The 19,665-nt window shown below is 39.3% G+C and overlaps 1 protein-coding gene across 3 annotated transcripts in view; it reads right to left on the bottom strand.

Annotated features, from left to right (window-relative positions):
* The window catches only part of galnt14 (UDP-N-acetyl-alpha-D-galactosamine:polypeptide N-acetylgalactosaminyltransferase 14 (GalNAc-T14)), a 30,384-nt gene extending 10,998 nt beyond the window's left edge, over window positions 1-19,386 (bottom strand). For all 3 annotated transcript variants that reach the window (XR_008388231.1, XM_053646724.1, XM_053646710.1), the window contains exons 1-10: window positions 19,076-19,386; window positions 15,216-15,385; window positions 10,854-10,952; window positions 9,952-10,019; window positions 8,954-9,019; window positions 6,817-6,938; window positions 4,919-5,006; window positions 4,643-4,727; window positions 2,981-3,084; window positions 1,538-1,664 (exon numbers count right to left, since the gene is read on the bottom strand). Coding sequence is in view for 2 of the 3 variants with exons in the window: in XM_053646724.1 (XP_053502699.1) it covers window positions 1,538-1,664; window positions 2,981-3,084; window positions 4,643-4,727; window positions 4,919-5,006; window positions 6,817-6,938; window positions 8,954-9,019; window positions 9,952-10,019; window positions 10,854-10,952; window positions 15,216-15,385; window positions 19,076-19,321 (1,175 nt within the window). In the remaining variant the exon portion in view is untranslated. The remainder of the gene's footprint in view (window positions 1-1,537; window positions 1,665-2,980; window positions 3,085-4,642; window positions 4,728-4,918; window positions 5,007-6,816; window positions 6,939-8,953; window positions 9,020-9,951; window positions 10,020-10,853; window positions 10,953-15,215; window positions 15,386-19,075) is intronic.
* Between the last annotated feature and the right edge of the window lie 279 nt (window positions 19,387-19,665).

Here is a 19,665-nt window from a genome sequence, read left to right on the forward strand (position 1 = left end):
ACACTAATCACACTAAAATTAAGCAGTATGGAATAAAAATACATGCATACACAATATCCATAGATGTTCTGTTACAGCAGTTAGAGTAACCTGTTTAAAGAATGTCTTTAAGACTCTGTCCAGTACCTTGTTTTACATGTAGACTCAATGAAGGAGGCAAATCAGAGGATCAGAAACAATAAATATGTAACTTTTACAACTTCAAAAGCAAACCTTTGCCAATTGTCATGTATATCAGAGAAGGAACTCTGAACTACAGTTCCCAGCAGCCACTGCACCTCACTGCATCACAGTCACATGATCACCTGCACCTGAATCAGGTCATGTTAACCTGCACCTATGTGTATATAGCCACAGTTTGCACTGCACGCGTTGTCTTATGTTTGTCTTTCTTTGCCATTGTCTCTGTTGCTGTGTTTATGGTCTTTGTTTCACTGTTATTCTTTGACTTAGTGTTTTGCTGCCTATTCATAGTTCTTGTTTTGTGTGGTTTTTTTTTTGGTATTAATTAAAATCTATCTGCACTTGCACACCTCATATTTAAACACAACAAGTAAAAATGAAATAGCTAACAAGACTCAAGTAATGTCTTTTATAATCGATACATGAAAAACACAGCGAACAAGACAGAATGTTAGGTGTGCTGGCATTCTGTCAAGGTGAAAAACATTTCTGAACAACATGGGACTGAGCAATAACTTTCACTTCTAGGCAATTCATTTATGATCTGTCTAGAGATCAGGCCAGAAATGATGATGAGTCAAGTGGGAGATATCATGACTCCATATTAATGTACCAAACAATTTAAACACTAATCACACTAAAATTAAGCAGTATGGAATAAAAATACATGCATACACAATATCCATAGATGTCCTGTTACAGCAGTTAGAGTAACCTGTTTAAAGAATGTCTTTAAGACTCTGTCCAGTACCTTGTTTTACATGTAGACTCAATGAAGGAGGCAAATCAGAGGATCAGAAAAAATAAATATGTAACTTTTACAACTTCAAACCTTTGCCAATTGTCATGTATATCAGAGAAGGAACTCTGAACTACAGTTCCCAGCAGCCACTGCACCTCACTGCATCACAGTCACATGATCACCTGCACCTGAATCAGGTCATGTTAACCTGCACCTATGTGTATATAGCCACAGTTTGCACTGCACGCCTTGTCTTATGTTTGTCTTTCTTTGCCATTGTCTCTGTTGCTGTGTTTATGGTCTTTGTTTCACTGTTATTCTTTGACTTAGTGTTTTGCTGCCTATTCATAGTTCTTGTTTTGTGTGTTTTTTTGGTATTAATTAAAATATATCTGCACTTGCATCCATCTCTGCCTTGAAATCGTGATACCAATGATTAGGCCTACATTTTATTCATAAATGATTCATTGCAATTTTTACACACATAACAGCACGTGCATTAAAATGAGTATTTAAATAATTTGATAAACCTCTCTACTGTGGGGTTATACATGATGCTGTGGGCTAGTTGACGATTATGTAAGTATGAACATACTGCTGAAGGGATCTTACTTAATATAAGTATTGGCATTGCCATCTGGAAAGATGTATGGGTGTTTCTTGCGGAAAACATGGCCGACTCTGCTGCATGGGACAATCTCCAGACTTCCCCCACACATCCACGCCCTGAACGAGATCTCTGTGGGGAGGTGAAAATACCAGGAATGCATTAGTATGGAATTTTAATCAGCATTTAGAGCTAAACAAAATACTGCTAAAGCAGAATATGCATTGTGCTGCTTTCTGTCAACATGATAACTGTATTGCAGAAAAAAAAAACCATGAAGAGCAAAATCAGTTCTGGTAGAACATCAGTTGTTCATGCTTACAGCAACCAAAGGCACACTGACCCAAACATAAATAAAAATCTCTGAATAGCTGTTGTCACGATCTCGCCGGCAGATGGTGCTGCGGCGATGACATGCACAGCCTGCTGGAGAACGCGTGCACGTGCTTGAAGTGCGCATGGACGCTAAGACTTTCTTTACAATGGATATGTGCACTTGTTTTGGTTCCTGTTCTGTCCCTGCCCGGTTCAGCTATTGGTGGAGGTGCGAAGGTGTGTTGTGAAGTGTTGCCAGCTGTCAGCAATTAAGGTATTTGTGACTGGTTATTTAAACCCCTCACGTTGCTACACACGTTGGGTGGTATTAGTGTAGAGTAATGACGGCTTAAAGGAAAGACGGAATGTATAATGGTGCCAGGCAGTAATGTGTCCATGCTCTGTCTTGTTTCCTGTTCCTAGTTTCATGCTCTAGTTAAAAGAGTGTTCCTGCCATTGTTAGAAGAGTGTTCCTGCCATAGTTAGAAGAGTGTTCATGCCATAGTTAGAAGAGTGTTCCTGCCATAGTTAGAAGAGTGTTCCTGCCATAGTTAGAAGAGTGTTCCTGCCATAGTTAGAAGAGTGTTCATGCCATAGTTAGAAAAGTGTTCCTGCCATAGTTAGTGTTCCTGCCATAGAGTGTTCCTGCCATAGAGTGTTCCTGCCATAGAGTGTTTATGCCATAGTTAAATGAGTGTTCCTGCCATAGTTAAATGAGTGTTTATGCCATAGTTAAATGTTTGTTTATGCCATAGTTAAATGAGTGTTTATGCCGTAGTTAAATGAGTGTTTATGCTATAGTTAAATGCGTGTTTATGCCATAGTTAAATGCGTGTTTTTGCCATAGTTAAATGCGTGTTCATGCCTTAGTTAAACGAGTGTGTAAGCCTTAGTTAAACGAGTGTTTCCTGCCTTAAGTGTAAATAAAGACTTTACTCCTGCGCTTACTTCCTGTTGAGTCCTGTTTCGTAACAGCTGAAGTTATTTAAAAACCTGTTATGCAAATACATCAGAGTAAATCAAACAAACTGGTTTATCACACTGAAATAGTTACAGAGAATGAGGATATATTATAAGCAACTTGTCTTTGCAGCATTCATGGACTCACAGGATACCAGCACACACTCGCTCACCAAAGTTCTCTCCCCCCCAGATATCCATGGCTGTGTCATATTTCCCCAGGTGGTTGAACCAGGATTTGCTGGTTACAAAGAGCCCTCCAGGAAGAACAGGTGTCCTGGGGATTTCAGGATATTGAGAAATTATTAATAACTCTGCTGGAATAATGATTATTTCACAGATGAGGTCTACATTTAAACTGTTTCCATTAAAATGCCCAGAGGTCTGTTTAGTAGATATTCTGATGTAAAATCAATAACATGTACTGTATATAGCAATTGGTATAATTTCATATAATTTTTTCCCCCTGAGTTTAAGGGAATATGTTATTGTAAATGAATAGGAAGGACTGAATGATAAAGGAGAAGCTCAGCTAAAAAGTTGTAGCCAATTAATTATTGTATACAATGTCCAATCTGGCCTTACTCAACAGCCTAAATACTAACAATACATATCGTTTGTGTTCAGAGATCATGCAGTGGTGTATTGGACTACAGTATCACTATTTTAATACAAGCCAATAAAAAATTATTAATTAAATTATAAACTCAGAAATCTTTAAATTGTATTTCAAATGTGTTTGACATATTTCAATGTCAGACAGGCAATGCCCACTACTTCACTCTAATCTAGTCTCTTCTATATCAGGCCAGCAATTCCACAGGGCTTTGTGAAGTAAAGGGAAGGTGAATGAGACAAACTGCATGCAAAAAAAACCCCAACCACTGCTTTTTGCACCAGCTAAACGTACAGTGGTGCTTGAAAGTTTATGAACCTTTTACAATTTTCTATATTTCTGTATAAATATAAACTAAAACATCATCAGATTTTCACACAAGTCCTCAAAGTAGATAAAAAGAACCCAATTAAACAACTGAAATAAAAGCGTTATACTTTATTTCATTTATTTATTGAGGAAAATGAACCAATGTTATATATTATTTTCTGTGAGTGTATATATAGAAAATTCAAAAGGGTTCACAAACTTTCAAGCACCACTGAACGTTTGATCCTAAGCCAGTCCTGAACCATACAGTTAGTCGTTAGTCACATCACCAGTCAATTAGAAACACAATTCCACATTAACAGGAAATATTACACACATGATTGAGATTATGTTGATATTTGCTTGATCTGTTCGGTTTTTTGAGCCTTCGGGCCACAAATTTATCGCCATTTTAATGAAGAAACAACTCGAGAAAAAATGCACAATGCCTGCGAACGTAATCCTAATATGCATTTGAATCTATGAATGCATAAATTACATTAATGGTAAATGTTGATAATATTCTGTTGTGTATACATATACATACATATTCTGTTGTGCCTTATTAATATCGCAATTTGATTATATTTTGTACTACACGAGGAAAGAGCTATCCACGTTGACTGATATAAAAACAGCTGATGTGTAGTTTTATAATCTCTCTCATGTATGTGTTCCAGTACAGAAACTGTATTTTTGCGAGGTGTCCATTGATTAAATACCATCACTATGTACTTGAAGAAAACAAAATAGTAAATAGTAGTTCAACATTCAAACTAGGCTATGACTGAACTAATGTTCAGCTGGTGCACAGGCTGGAAGGCTTTATCTCCCTCAGGCTGCCAATCACTGGCTGTATGTTCTAGCTCAGATATGGGAACAGCCCCTCTTAATGCTCCTTTTCACCTACTTAATAGGTTCTGTGGGGTTGACTCTCTTGGCTCTCTTCTCAGCAGATAGCTGTTCCCACTTGAAATGGAGACTCCAGTCAAAGCCTGAGAAGGAGGATAAGAAAATGAGCCAGTCACATATAAGCAGTGGTTCTTATATTCACTGTGTACTCATTTTAAGCAACTGAGATTAAATATTCCTTATGCTGTGCCTTTTTCCATATAATAAATAATGCAATCCTTGTGACCAGTAGATCAGTGGATGTGGACAGAACGGTTTCAGTTTTGATTCTTACCACCCTGTAGGTTTGAGGAAGCAGCAATGTAGGCAAATGAGTCCATGTTGATGATGTCTATCACTGGGCTGGCAATACAACTTGGGTCCTGAAATTAGCCAAGCCTGTCATAAAGCAGCTTTTCTTAACATATTTAATGTATTTCCTTTTACTCAGCACAATACATTCAGCAAGCTTCTGGCACAGAACATCAAACTCGAGCTTGTGCAGTGAGATGGGAAATTACTAACGTGTGAAACCTGCGTAAAGTTGGCCCCCCACCCAAGCAAAACGTCAGCAAAATAGTCTCGATCGTTTGTGGTCCGTTTGTGCTGGTTTGTGCCATAAAAATTTTCGCTTGTGCTGCTTCGGTTTTGGAAATATTAAAAGAATATTTATAGGCTCTTCTGAGGTCATTCAGCCCCCCCACATGCTCCAAATTCACCCCAAATAGGCTCAATCGTTTGTGCTCCGTTTGTGGTGGTTTGTGCCGTTAAAAGTTTAGTTTGTGCTGCTTCCGTTTTTAAAATAATAGACATTGAATTATGGTGCGATGACGTCACCAGCCCCCCACATGCTCCAAATTCAGAGTGCTGGGACTAAGGCTGCTTCTAAGGCCAAACAGACTTCATATAAAACCATAACTAACTTTTTCACACTATCTGTTGTTACCCAGATGAGGATGGGTTCCCTTCTGAGTCTGGTTCCTCTCAAGGTTTCTTCCTCTTAACATCTTAGGGAGTTTTTCCTTGCCACAGTCGCCACCGGCTTGCTCAATTTGGATAAATTCGCACATTTAAAATATGTATTGTTTCAAATAAACACGAATTTTGATTTAGTAACTATATCGACTATTCCTATACTAACTTAACACTAATTTCCACAAGAGCATCTTGACCAGAAGTGTCACTTGCACCTAGTGTAGCAGATGATACTCCTTGTAAATAAATGAAAAGTTCAATCATGAGAGACCAGTGAATGAAGTAAAGATAATTGTTGAGACGACAAATGATGAGACGATTAGTCTTGACAAAGTCTTTGGCAATTCGACTCTAAAAGAGTGCTCACACCGACCAGCACAAACATACGAGACTATTTGGAGTGAATTTGGAGCGTTTCGATGTCTAATATTTTAAAAATGGAGGCAGCACAAATGGAGCACAAACTATTGAGACTATTTTGGGGCCTTTTTGCGTTGGGGGTGGGGGGGGACTTCACGCAGGTGCAGGAGAACTATATTTTTTTCTTATTGTTTTCTAAATACTGTAATAAAAGTTCTTAAATTTCATCCTAGTTCGCTGGTTCCTGATGTCCTGATATGTTAGCTCTCACTAATCTACTAAAGAGGCATTTGTTGAAATGCACCAAATTCACTAAGTGGTGTGACATACCTAAAACATGAACTAGCAAATCCGTAAACTTAAAAAAGAACAATAGTATTGAACACCACTACTGTATTATTTATTTCACTTGTATTCCAAGCAATTTAATTTTCTCCCCCCCATTTCCTGACAGATTGTGTCGATTGGGCCTACTCTGTTAGGGTTCTTACTCAATCGTATCTACCCTCCTATATGTTCTCTTCATATTGTGTTTGTTTTTCAAGCCATCCTGCTATTTTTAATCAGGCATCTAGCAACTCAGCCTATTCCCTATGATATTGTGGTCATTTGTATGTGTTTGTTCTGGTCAGGGACATGGTGGATCTAGAACCTGTCCTGGAATCACTAGGCATGAAGCTGGAATACACCTTGTATAGGATGTTAGTCCATTTATAATATATCATATTTAATTCAAAAGAAAATCATTTGTAATGTCAGTTGTGTAAACATCGACTTGCCATATTGAAAATTAGGCACATACGGTAGCTAGTGGTTCAATGGGTTTGTGTTGGACAAGAAAGTCAAAGAATTCAGCACCTCTTTGATCCTCTGAAGCAGTGGAGGCAGCCAGTCTTTGTTGACCTCACAGTGGCTGTCGAGGAAGGTGAGGACTTCTGCTTCAGCAGCATCTGCCCCTCGAACCCTGGACCTGATCAACCCTGAGTAACAAATAGGTGCTAAGTTACAGTACAGCCTGTGATTCATCATCCTCCAAATCACTGATGCAGTGGATAGGATTTTTCCCATTGTAGATACCATGTACATTACAGACATCATACCAGTAAAGCACCAAGCCATCTCTTGTCACACCCTCTCTCTGATCTAACCCTCTCACGGAAACCTCACATCTGGTTACAATGCTTAGAAATCTCACCTCAAACAGAAGGCTCTCAGCTCTCACTGGTGGGAAACCAACAGTCTTTGTCCTGTACTCGGGCTGCGGAGATTCCCTGCATTGTCTTCCATTTCCCTCACAGCTTACTTTTGGTTTTAATGGTAGGTGAAACAGTTGCTGTCTAACTTCTGCCAGGTATTAAAAGAATTGCAGATCCACGACAGATCACTCAAACATGAAAACACACTTCTCCTAATGCAGTTCTTCTTCTTTTTTTTCTTTCTTTCTTTTTTTTTTTTTTTAAAAAAAAACCTTTTACTAAAGATATCCTATTTGCAAAATAGTGTGGCCCAGTAGTTTTTTAATCCACAGCCTGTACTGTACTATCTCTGCACTGACACTTTAGGGTTTTTTTCTCCCTGATCCTAACAAACCTATGGTCTGAACAGGAAAACAACACAAAAAAATGTTCACTGCATGGGTATTATGGGACCAGGAATGAGAAACACTAGTGCAGCGCTGTTGTATGCTTTACCTCACACATCACCGTCCAGGCACGGCATCTATTAAGACAGCTGTAACATCCTAAACAATGAACAGCTCAGCAAGGAAACCCACGCTAATGGAATTTCACTAAACAAAGAGTGCCATTTAAACCACTGGGCAGTGACCCCGCCTCGTAGCTACGGATAAAGGAAGCAGTCGCTGATGTAACAACATAATTATTTCCCAAAGCCCCTGTGTGTTTTAGTCAGGCACAAGACAAAATTCTTTGCTTGCAAATTCATATATCAAGAGTCCTGATCACTGTTTGTACTATAATGTGTCGCATGAAGCTGCTTACATCATAATGTTTTGTTGTTGTTGTTTTTTTAGAGGTAATATAACTGTCTAGGTAATGTGAAAGATGTGTGACAGTGGAACAAACCAAAAATCTTGATTGGAACAAATAATATATAACGCAACAACTAATAATTTGGATCTATACAAGGAAGTGTTAATACTGTTAAACTATTCAGCTATTCTGGGAACTGATTGCATTCTAACTCTAACTACTAACTACTCACACTACATGTATTTACACATACACACAGTGCCAAAACAACACAAGTGTGACCAAAGAAAAAAAACATCAACATGGAATGCAGAAGAACAGCAGAAAAATTCAAGCACAGACATGTGAGTGATGTTATGCATGTGAATAATGATTATTTTTATATTGACAGTCTATGGTTTGTTCTGGGAAACAGAGCACAGGGCAGCAAGTATTGTGAAACATGATAGTTAGCAGAAAAAAATCCCAACAGTGCTTGTTTAAGCAGCTTACTAGAATAAGCCAATGGCTAAAGATACTCCTATATACATGTGTCATGGGGAAGATGTGAAAACTTGTTCCGAATGCTTTCCAAAACTGCTAGCATCCTCTTCTCTTTGACTCCAGTGAGTTAATACTTACTAGCACCAGTAGATTGCTACAGACATTGAAAGATCTGGGCCTTTTTATAAACATAGAGGCTGCTCTGGTCTTTTTCTGTACAGTGCACTGGTGTTATCAGTACAGTCTGTTGTTCAGGTAGATCACCAGGTACTTCACATCCTCCTTAATGGTGACTGGCTTGACAGGCCCTCTAATATGTGGAAAATCCACCAAATATTTGGAGCTCTTTTAGGATCAGCCTCTGATGTGATGTGACATATGTGACAAATGCCAGGCCTTAAGGGTGTTTGGATGTGATGTCTTTGGCTGTACTATAGCAGACATCTGCTCACGCTAACTTGCTAACCAGTACGCACATAATTACAGAGAACATGTATACGAAGAAATTAAAACAAGCCTACCTTCTCTTTGTTTATTGCGAAGACACTTGACTTTAGGTAACTTGGTGAGAAAAAGACAGTCACTTGCTGAAAGAACAAAGAATACGCATTGATAAGTCCTATCAAATCACTTCATCTTTTCTTCTCCAAGCTATAATACTAGCCCTTATTATTTAATTAATTAATTAATTAATTAATTTTTATTAAGGACCATGCCTTGTTTCCCAAATAGTGCTACTCAAGATAAGCCAATACAACAGTTGTTGAAATTTACATGGACAGTAATAATCTTATTATTGAACTTATTCTGAATAATAAAATATTGTGATTAAGGTGTTTACATGAGTTGCTTTTAGAATATTCCTTTCATGTTCCTGTTTTACATGTTATAGATCATAGATTGATTAACAGCACACGTCATTGCTTCACCACGCCACGGCGTCCGACATTCCCTCCAGAGTTTCACGTATCGACATACGATTCGTTTTCATTATGGTACCGTATACAGTTTTGGGTGTTTCAATTTTAATTTTCCAAAAGCTTCAAGTGCAATTAAGTATTTGTCATGTTGTACGTGCAAATAGACGACTGTTTGAAGCCATGGGCTGCGTCTGAAACCACATACTTACCTACTATGTATTATATAGAAATACACATATTTTGCCTACTATACAGTAGGTAACTACGCAGTTTCAGATACAGCCGTGCTCTCTTGTTTGCCGTAAAACGGTTGAGCACTGTCGTGTGTATATGTGTCCTGTCGCAAAATGCTTCCACATGACGTTAATAGTGTGATTAAGGTGTTTACATGTCTGTAATGTACGTCAATCATGTGACTAAAATAGGAATACTACACATGTCTTAATTCAATTTGTGTTTACTTCGAATATGACTTTAGCCAGATTAATGTCATCAATAATCGCTGTTTACATGGTAGATTCTTAATCAGAGTATCGTCTTAATCGGGTTAATATCGGATTATTGTTGTTGTTGTAAACATACTGACTGTCATGACTTACGATCCACACTGAAGTCGTCCACCAGGATGATCTCATGAATCAGATGCACAGGCGTCCGATTCAGCACACTGGCAGAGAGAAGATGAAAGACACATCATTCTGAGTTAGATGAGCTTTTTTTTATCTGACAGGTGGAAAATCACATTCATTCAAAAAAAAAAAAAAAAAAATAGAATAAGTTTGAGAAGTATTAGGTATAAGGCACCAAAGTAAGATACTATAATGGATAAAGTCCTGGAAGGTGCTTTTAATGTGGCAAAAACTTGACACATTATCATCTGACGCATAAATGTCCTTTTCCATCTGTATATATTTGAATATGACGGACCTTGACAGAAATCACTGGAGAAAAAAGGAGGGAAACATTTACTGAGGTAAAACTGAGACTCTAATTTGAATGGTTGAGGTCACACCTGCCCACACTTATATACACTATAAGACCAAAAGTATGTGACTCCTGCGTACTGAACACCTCATTCCAAAACTAAGGGCATTAATATTAATCTGTTCCCCATTAGATGTTATAATAAGCTCCATAATAAGATGTTGAGGAGGCCTGGGGTGCAGTCGGTGTTCCAGTTCATCCCAAAAGTGTTCAGTGGGGTTGAGGTCAGGGCTCTTTGCAGGACACTCAAGTTCTTCCACCTGCTTCCAACCGTAACCCATGTTGACTTCACATATATGGTATGGTATTTAAGAACGTAGGGAAGTATTATTACTACTTTTAGCAAACCTGAACCCTTTATAACTTATTTTTATGGAGAGTAACCATCTTCACAAAACACCAACAAATCTGTTTATAAGCTGAAGAACGTCGGTGCTAACAGCATGTCCTGACTACTTTTATTTATTTTTGAATATGGTACTGTTTAATAGAACTAAGTGTAAAGGGGTTGTCTCACCTCCTCAGTGTACGCAGTAGAGTGGAGCGGGCTTCGTTGTGCAGTGTGATCACTATACTGGTGGATGGCAGCTCAGTGTCATAGTGCAGCATTGTACACCTGATGAGAGGACAGGGCACAGAAATCATGACACAGCATTCCCCGGAGCAAAGTTACACAGTGACCAAGTGTCATCATTACGGAGAACGTTCCAAGCCCAATTAAAAAAAAAAGCCATAATACACCACATATACATGTAGAATGCTGTTTTTATACAAATTTATGAAATAAATACACCAAACATCTCTGACGGCTCTTCTCTGAGCTTGTTGTGATTCCATCTGCCTGAAAGCAAGCATAACTTCATTAGTGACGGAGCAGGTAAGGCACATAATCACAGTCAAGGACAAAGTAGAATCAAAAACCAGTAATATCAACACAGTAGAAAGGCTTGTTAACAACAGAGACAACTGAGCATGCTGCATGCTTCTCGTTCAGAGCGAGGGAAAATCCTGAGGGGAATCAACCAACCAACCCCCCCCCCCCCCCCACTTTTCTCAAAGTGCCACAAAACTCTCCCTCCCCCGGTGGTACTGGCCCTTTGGGCAAAATGTTCACACAGCCCCTCAGGTCCAGAGGCAGGCATTGTCCAACAAGTAGCTGGTGCCTTGAGGAGCCGAGGAGCAGACATGAGGCTAGGGCAGGTTCACCAGGGTCGTTAGGTAAGAACCAGGCTTGGGAAGCTGTGTCTTCAGTTTCAGACAGGAGCTTGACTTGGTGGGCCAGCCCATTGGCCTCAGGCAAGAGTTGAGCTAGTTGAGCCGTCCCATCGGCGTGAGGTGGAAGCAGAGCTTGGTTGGGCGTGTTGTCAGTCTCAGGCATGAGCATAACTTGGTTGGCTCTGTCAGCAGCCTCAGGTGTACTCGGAGCTCGTCATGTTTTAGGTAAATTCATTAAAAACATTATTTACAGCTGTTTGTTTTACCTTTGATTTCGTTAGTATTTAAACCCCTTGTGTATCTTTGTTAGATGCAAAGTATCGTGTGTTATGTGTTTTCTGCCAGACCCGTACCAAGCCTATTATCTTCGTGTTTCTCGTTTCATGGTTTTGGTCCGGTTTTGTCTTCACGTTTCTGATTCTCGCTTTGGCTAGTTGATCCTGTTTGCCGTTCGCCTGACCATTTGCCCCTTTTGACTATGTTTGTGCTACACAATTTGGATTATCTGTCTGCCTCTCTTTAATAAAAAACTGCACTTGCATATTTCTGATATTTCATTACATGACAACATGTCCAACAACAACTAGTTCATTTTAAAACTTACTCCATTAATATGTCTTTTTCCTCTAAAAAGAATAAAAATGCGGAAAGAAGAAGAATATTATGTAATAAGTAATATATCAATATTTATATAATATTTTGCATTGAATAATTCTCTGTAAAAAAAACATAATTTGATCTTCTACAAACTAGTACAGGGCCTGACTGCTTGTGTAAATGTGAGATTTTTCTACGTTTTAATAAATTTACCAAAATTCTTCAAAACCTGGTTATGCTTTTTCATTATGAGATTAATGTGAAAAATGAAACCATTTTAGACATAAGCTGTAGAATAGAAAAAATAGAAAAAAAAGTGGAGAGGTATGAATATTTCCTTAATGCACTGGCCTGATTCTTTCTCTCTGGAGGCATTAACACATTTTATGTGTGGTTCACTATCTCTTCCTCAGCAGCAGCTTGTGTTCCTTCATCATGCTTTTCTCTTTGTCTTTTTTTAGAAGTACACCGAACTGCATTGCAGTCACAATCTTACCCACTGTGCTTGGCCTGTTGTTCCAGAGAAAAATAATGATACATTACCATGTATTTACATAATTTACAAATAAAATAATTCAAATAAATGTACTGTTATTTCTGTTTATTCACTGTCACCCTATCCCTTCTCATGTACCCTAAAGACAAGGCAGATGAATCTCATGTTTAGGGGTATCACTCATTATTCAGTGGGCTTTACAATACTTGTTTGGGAACCCACTTTCTGCCTTTGTGCGACTTGCATTTACAGTGAGACCTGAGAAACCTACAAGGAACTCATTTCAAGCCAACAGATGAAATATACCCTTGTGATTGTGTGGCATAATATACAGTATACTCAGCCAACAGCTTAACATTACTGTATTTAACAGAAAGCTATAGTATAGTTTTCAAGGTATTTGGCAAACAGAGCAGGATTATTCATATGTGTCAATATATAAAACATGACAGATAAATCATACTTATTTTTTGAGAGAATGTCTAAGGCAGCTGTGAAACAAGCAGCAAGAAATCATTAGTTACGTCTGTATTTATGAGGCTATGAACAATGGCAGTGTTTTAACATCTGGACATCCTCTAGTGCGTGACTAGACTTTGGTGGGATTATAGTTCTGTGAACCTATTCGCAGAGTAACTACTGGGTTGACAATGGTTCTGAGTGACAGGGAACCCATGGAATACAACACAATGCAGTGGTGTCTTCATACAATAATTTTTCATTATAGCAAAAAGCAAAAATAAGTATTGCTTGAAGTTGTGCCTTTTTCAATTTTTTAATCAAGTCCAGACTACTGCAGCACAGACCTCCTAGAGTGGTACGCCTCTCAGGATCACCCATCAGGTACGTCACAGCTTGAAGCCGGTCAGTAGGCTGTGGTAATAACCTGTCATCCAGTGGGATAATCTCTGCTTAGAGAGGGAGCACCCCATGTCTTTGCACTGAGACAGAAGAATAACTGGTCTGATGAACAAATATTTGCTGTGTGGTTCAAATAGTGCAATAAGGCACGTACCGAACACAATAGGGAATGTTCTGCAAACTGACTTTCACAGAACACTGTGAGGTCAGTCACCTGGTTCACAAATTTGGGAAACATAACCTTAGACCTCAACCCTGTGTCACCAGCGCATGCATGCAGTTCTGCTGCCCTGTTAAGGAACTCCAATCCAAGGGGGAAATCCCATGCCTGATTCCTGGGAGAGCATGGTGATTGGTTGCATCTAACTTCTTTCAGAAATGCTGCTATGCTGAAATAGCCACCACATTACCATAACATTATTGTACACTTACCACAGACAGGGACCTGCCATCCCCTGGCAAAATGGGCTAACAGGGTTCTAGCATTCAGGATAATATCCCAGACTGCTACTGTGTAGTCATTATTCAACCCATGGGGGCAGTCATCAAATTTATGTGTGCAAACATCCTGGCTGAGAATCCCACACTGTGCATGTGTCTGTGACAACGAATCTGGATTTCCAGTGCTTCTAAGCCACTAGCGAGAGCAGCACTTGGAATCAGGGTCTCTTTGGCCCTTTCAAGGGTCTTGAGTAGAACCAGCATTGCTGAATGCTGTGTAGAGCAAGTCGCTCTCAGCAAGAGACAACAGGCGATGTGAAAAATCAGAGCACTGAGTGCATCAGGGCCATACTGAGCATTAGAACAATTTCTAGCTAATTTGTAGAGAGCATAGGAGGGATGATAACAAGTCTAGTAAGCCAACAAGAGAACCTAATCTTGCTAGTAGCCACTGAGAGAATATAAGTGTCATGATTCCCCCTTTAAGCAGCGTGCTCTAAGCGCGAATGCGCGAGCACCTGCTTTTCCGTTGTTGACCGTAATGACATCTGGACACGTGTGTTTTGTTTATGTTTCTGTCATGTCTCCTCCCTGTTCTGTCATTGGCTGGGATTTCACGTGGGTCTGTATTGCTCTCAGCTGCTAGCAGTTTAGACGCTGATTATGTCCACATATATACCGCGCGCCTCCTAGCACACAGCGCGGAAGATTATTAATACGTTAGAGTTAGTTAAGTTCGTAGTCATCGTCATCGTCATCGTCAGTGCACGCTGGGTTATCCACTTCCAGTCCCTCGTCATAGTTTGTTTCTTGTTTTGTTTATCGACCTAGATTCCTGCCTTGCCCCGTGTATGCCTGTTTGCCAATCGCCTGACCTCTTGCATGTTTGTGGATCACGTTTTGGATCACGTTTTGGATTTGTCTGCCTGTCTCTCTTTCTAATAAACAACTGTTCATCCTGCACTTGCATCCGTCCTATCTCTGCTCCGTCACGATTCGTGACAATAAGAATGTTCTTGCCACACCCTAGAGGAGTTGATGGGAGATGATGGGAGTCTATCACGAGCTTTGGAGCATGGGATTTTTCCCATGGGATCTCCAAGATACACAAAAGGTCTGACATGGACCAAGTCAAGTAGAGTCAAAGGAACCTAAGTGACTGTGCATAGCACAGACACAGACTGTGCATAGTCGCAGCATGGTGGGCACACGTACTAGGGGATATTCAGGTGTGAAGTAGAACCTTACGCACACAAACACACAGCCTACCTGTAATGTCGGGTGTCTTTAAGTGCTCTGTTGCTGGGGATCCTCTCGCTCTCTCTTTGATTGAAAGCATACTGACTGTAAGGATCTTGGCCTGGCTTCCACCTGTCAGCGTTGAGGTAGTTCTTCTCTTCGAACTCATCCAAGAGATCATCCCATTCTGTATTTGATATCTGGAACAAAAGCAATCATGCACTGTTGTAGATCAGTCTGCTGTTAGGAGTTCTGTAGATAATCGAGCAGCTGTATTACTGGTCCTGACATGTATGTAGCTGGTCTTGAAAATAGCTGAGAACAGCATCATGGATTTTTCTGCTTTATAAATACTCTTTATTTAAAATGAATCATGACCTCTTTCCTTTCCCCCTTTTTTTTATTTATTTTTTTTTTTATACCTTTTCAGGCAAAAAAAAAAAAAAAAAGACAGCCATATGCATAAAGGTATTTTCCTTCCAATGGAATAGCATTGCAGGTTAGATCAGCCACACCACAAACACGTCAGTCATCCAGCCCATCATTCAAAGCTAACTTATTACATAGCTTATTACATAGTGAAACATTTGCATTAATGTTAGCTAGAAGTCGATGCCAAGTTATGTTGTTTGGGCCAGGTAAGAAAGTAAACAGATAGTCAAAGCATTAGCAAGAGGTATTAGTCTCATTTGATTAAATGCAGCATCTGTGCTGATTGAACTGGCTTAACTTTTCAGAATAATAAGGTCGGTATGCTAATTAGGCTATATGTGGATGTTGGGGGAAAAACCCTGTAAACTGACAATTATATGTAGCATTGAATGATGACAGAGACAGGGCAGGACAGGAAGATATTTAATGGTACAGAAGGGCATTGTAGATGTTCTGTAGTGTGAAGCAACCTTGCACGTTTTTTCAGTGCTGGTGAGGATGTCATAACCTGCTGCTTTGAAAAAGCGACTTCATCATCTTAACAACCGGTAATAAAGGTGGGTAATTGTAGGTGTCCTTTTCCAAAGCATGACGAGGGCCAGGCTTTCAGTTCAGGCTGCATAAAATCAGCTAAAAGCCTGTGGAGTCTACAGTAGGAGCACTAAATCTGACATTTTCATTTACACAATTCAGATAACAGAATACAATATACAGTAAGGATACTGAAGTATTAAAATGTTGGATCTAGGAGTGGAAAGGTACTGTATGAATAATTCATGGTATGTTAATCATATAGCCCAGATTTCAGGAGAACACAGCTATCTGGATGACATTAAATAATTCTGTAGTGGCATTGAAGGCCACTTAGTGAAATGATGTGTCCAGATGAATTACTGAAATATATTCTAAAAGGCATTGTTTCATCCGCTTAATGTAGTTCTTTCCCCTCCAATGTAAAAATAAGTGATTCATATGTTATATAATTTTATAATAAGGCACTAGGACAGAAAAAAGTAATGTTTTAAAATATTAAATATTAATAAATATTACAATGAACATTCTGTTGTGTTTGCTAAATTATGCTGTTTTTATAATATACAGTCAGGGCCATAAATATCTGGATGTTGACATTGTTATTTTCGCTGTCTACCACAGTATACTGGAGCGGAAATTACATATGAGCTCAAAGGGCAGACTTTCAGCTTTATTTTGAGGATATTTACATCCAAATCAGATGAACAGTGTAGAAAGTACAACACTTTATATATCTGGTCCCTCCCTTATTAAGGGATCAAAAGTATTTGGACAGTCGTCTGCTCAGCTGTTCCATGGCCAAATTCTCTTATTCTCTCATTATTTCACTGACAAGTAAGCAGATAGAAGGTGTAGAGTGGATTTGGCATTTTCATTAGGAATCTGTTGCTGTTAACTCTCAATATGAAGTCCAAAGAGCTGATGGGTTTGTTTTGAGAGTTCAGGCTAATGATGGCAGTGGCCAGTAAAGCAAGCCATCATTAGACTGAACAATCAAAACAAACCTATCCGAGAGATAGCAAAAACAACGTGTGGTAAAATCAACTAACTTGTACAATCATGAACAAAAGAACACACTGGTGAGCTTAGGAACACCAAAAGGCCTGGAAGATCACAGAAAACAAGTGTGGTGGATGACAGAATAATTCCTTCCCAGCTGGCCAGATGAAGAACATACTCCAGGAGGTAGGCGTACCGTATCTCTGCCAAAGTCAACAATCAAAAGACGCCTTCACCAGAGTAAATTACAGAGGGTTTACCACAAGATGTACACCATTGGTAAGCCTCAAACCCAGGAAGACCAGATTAGAGTTTTTGATAAAAACATCTTTAAAAGCCTCCAGGAACAGCATCCTATGGAGAGACGAGACAAAAATCTACGTGTAGCAGAATGATGGTAAGAGAAGTTTATGGAGAAAGGAAGGAACTGCTCGTGATATGAAGCACACCAGCTCTATTATGGTGTGGGCGAGTACGGCTGCCAGGGGAGCCGGTTCTGTTGTATTTATTGATGATGTGACCGCTGAGAAAATCAGGAGGATGAATTCTGAAGTGTACAGGGAGATATTATCTGCTCACATTCAGACAAATGTTTCAAAACTCATTGCTTCATAGTGCAGATGTACAAATGACCTGAAGTGTTCTTCAAGAGCAATCCAAGACTTTTTTCTAAAGCAAAGAAGAAGACTGTTCAGTAACTGTCAGTAAGTCAATCACCTGACCTGAATCCCACTGAGCTGCTTTTCACTTAGTGAAGACAAATCGCCCCAAGAACAAGCGGGAAGTGAAGACAGCAGCAGTAAAGACCTGGCAAATTATCACCAGAGAAGAAACCCAGAGTCTGGTGATGTCTATAGGCACTTTGCAACCAAGTATTAAAAATGACGATTAAATTTATGTTAGCTTGTCCAATTACTTTTGGTCAACATATAGAAAGTGCAATCATTCTGACACTGTTCAGCCAATCTGGATGTAAATCCACTTAAATTAAAGCTTAAAGTCTGCACTTTGAACTCATTATTTCAACTCCAACATACTGTGATCGACAGCTAAGATAACAAAAATGTTGTCTAAATATTTATAGATAGGGTGTGTTGTAAATGAGAGCTGCTGAGCCATAGTTACAATCACCTGACTTCTGCAGTTCTTACTGGCAACTGGCAGGTAACATTGTTTCGGTAAGTTCAATTCAGTCTAATGGTTCTTATTCACTGCTGTAAAGCGCACAACCAGCATTTACATAATAAACCTGAATTCAATTTTATGACACAGTAACATCCTCATGTCACATGTCCAATTATATTTCTTATTTTGGGGTTTTTATTGTTTTGTTTTTGTTTGTTAAATGAGATTTCGTGTTCAACTCAGCAGCCTCTTTTTTTTGTTGTTGTGAAGAATAAATAATGAAACAACAGCGCTGCAGTGACAGGTCAGTATTCTGCTCTCTCAAATGAATTCCCCTGAAAATGTTTCATAATTTTTTGTTTTAAACCTGTGAACACTAGAGATTATGTCATGGAGAAAAATAAGTCGATAGCAGGTATCATGACATTCTCCTGGTTATATATTATCATTATACATATTCATTAAAAAAACAATGATAGCACTTTATCAATAAAATAAAATTAATCAAATGCAGTTAAATTTGGGGATTTTTCTGTTTGTTATTAAAACAGATATGTTATTAAAACAGGTATGTTTGTCCCACTGAAGTGCAGTGTGAGAGGATTTATACTGTACTACATCATCAGTGTAAAACACATCAGGTAAATATGATGAGTTCCAGCCTCCTGACACAGTCAATGTCCCATCTGGACACAAGCACTGACCTGCAGAGAGAGAGAGAGTGTGTGTGTGTGTGTGTGTGTGTGTGTGGTCGCCTCCATCCGATCAGGCCACTTTTATTCCCTGACTATCTCACTCACCTCTTTTTCTTTCTCTCTCTGTCTCTGTGTCTCAGGGATCCTCCGACTGTTCAGGAGGATCACATACAGCAGAGCCGCTATCCAGAACAGAGCAGCCGCAGCTAAAGCCAGCTTTCGGGAGAGCTTCTTCATTTTTTGTCCTCTGTTCGAGCTGCAGCATCCCTTCATCCTAAAGGAGGCTGACGCTGCGCTCTGAAAGAGAACCGCTCTGCTGTGTGGAATGCCAAAAGGTTCACAAACAATCATTGTGTGTAGAGACCGATTTATACACCACCCTACCTCCCTCACACACACACACACCCCCACACACACGCACGCGCAAGCACACGCACGCATACACACCATTCCACCCCACCCTGGGCCAGATTATCCAATAGGAATTATGGGCACGGCCCGTGCGCACTTGGGGCCCAAGTGAAGAGAAGAAAACTTTTTTTTTTCATTTCTTTTCTTTCTTTCTTTCTTTCTTCTCTTTTCTTTCCTTTTTATTTATTTATTTATTTATTTATTTATTTTACATGAACATCTACAGTGGTGTAGGCTGTAAGAAGTGTGGCGCCTGAAAGTAGCCTTTAACACGTTGGACCCTA

Source organism: Ictalurus furcatus, chromosome 2, assembly GCF_023375685.1.
Source record: "Ictalurus furcatus strain D&B chromosome 2, Billie_1.0, whole genome shotgun sequence".
Lineage (NCBI taxonomy): Eukaryota > Metazoa > Chordata > Actinopteri > Siluriformes > Ictaluridae > Ictalurus > Ictalurus furcatus.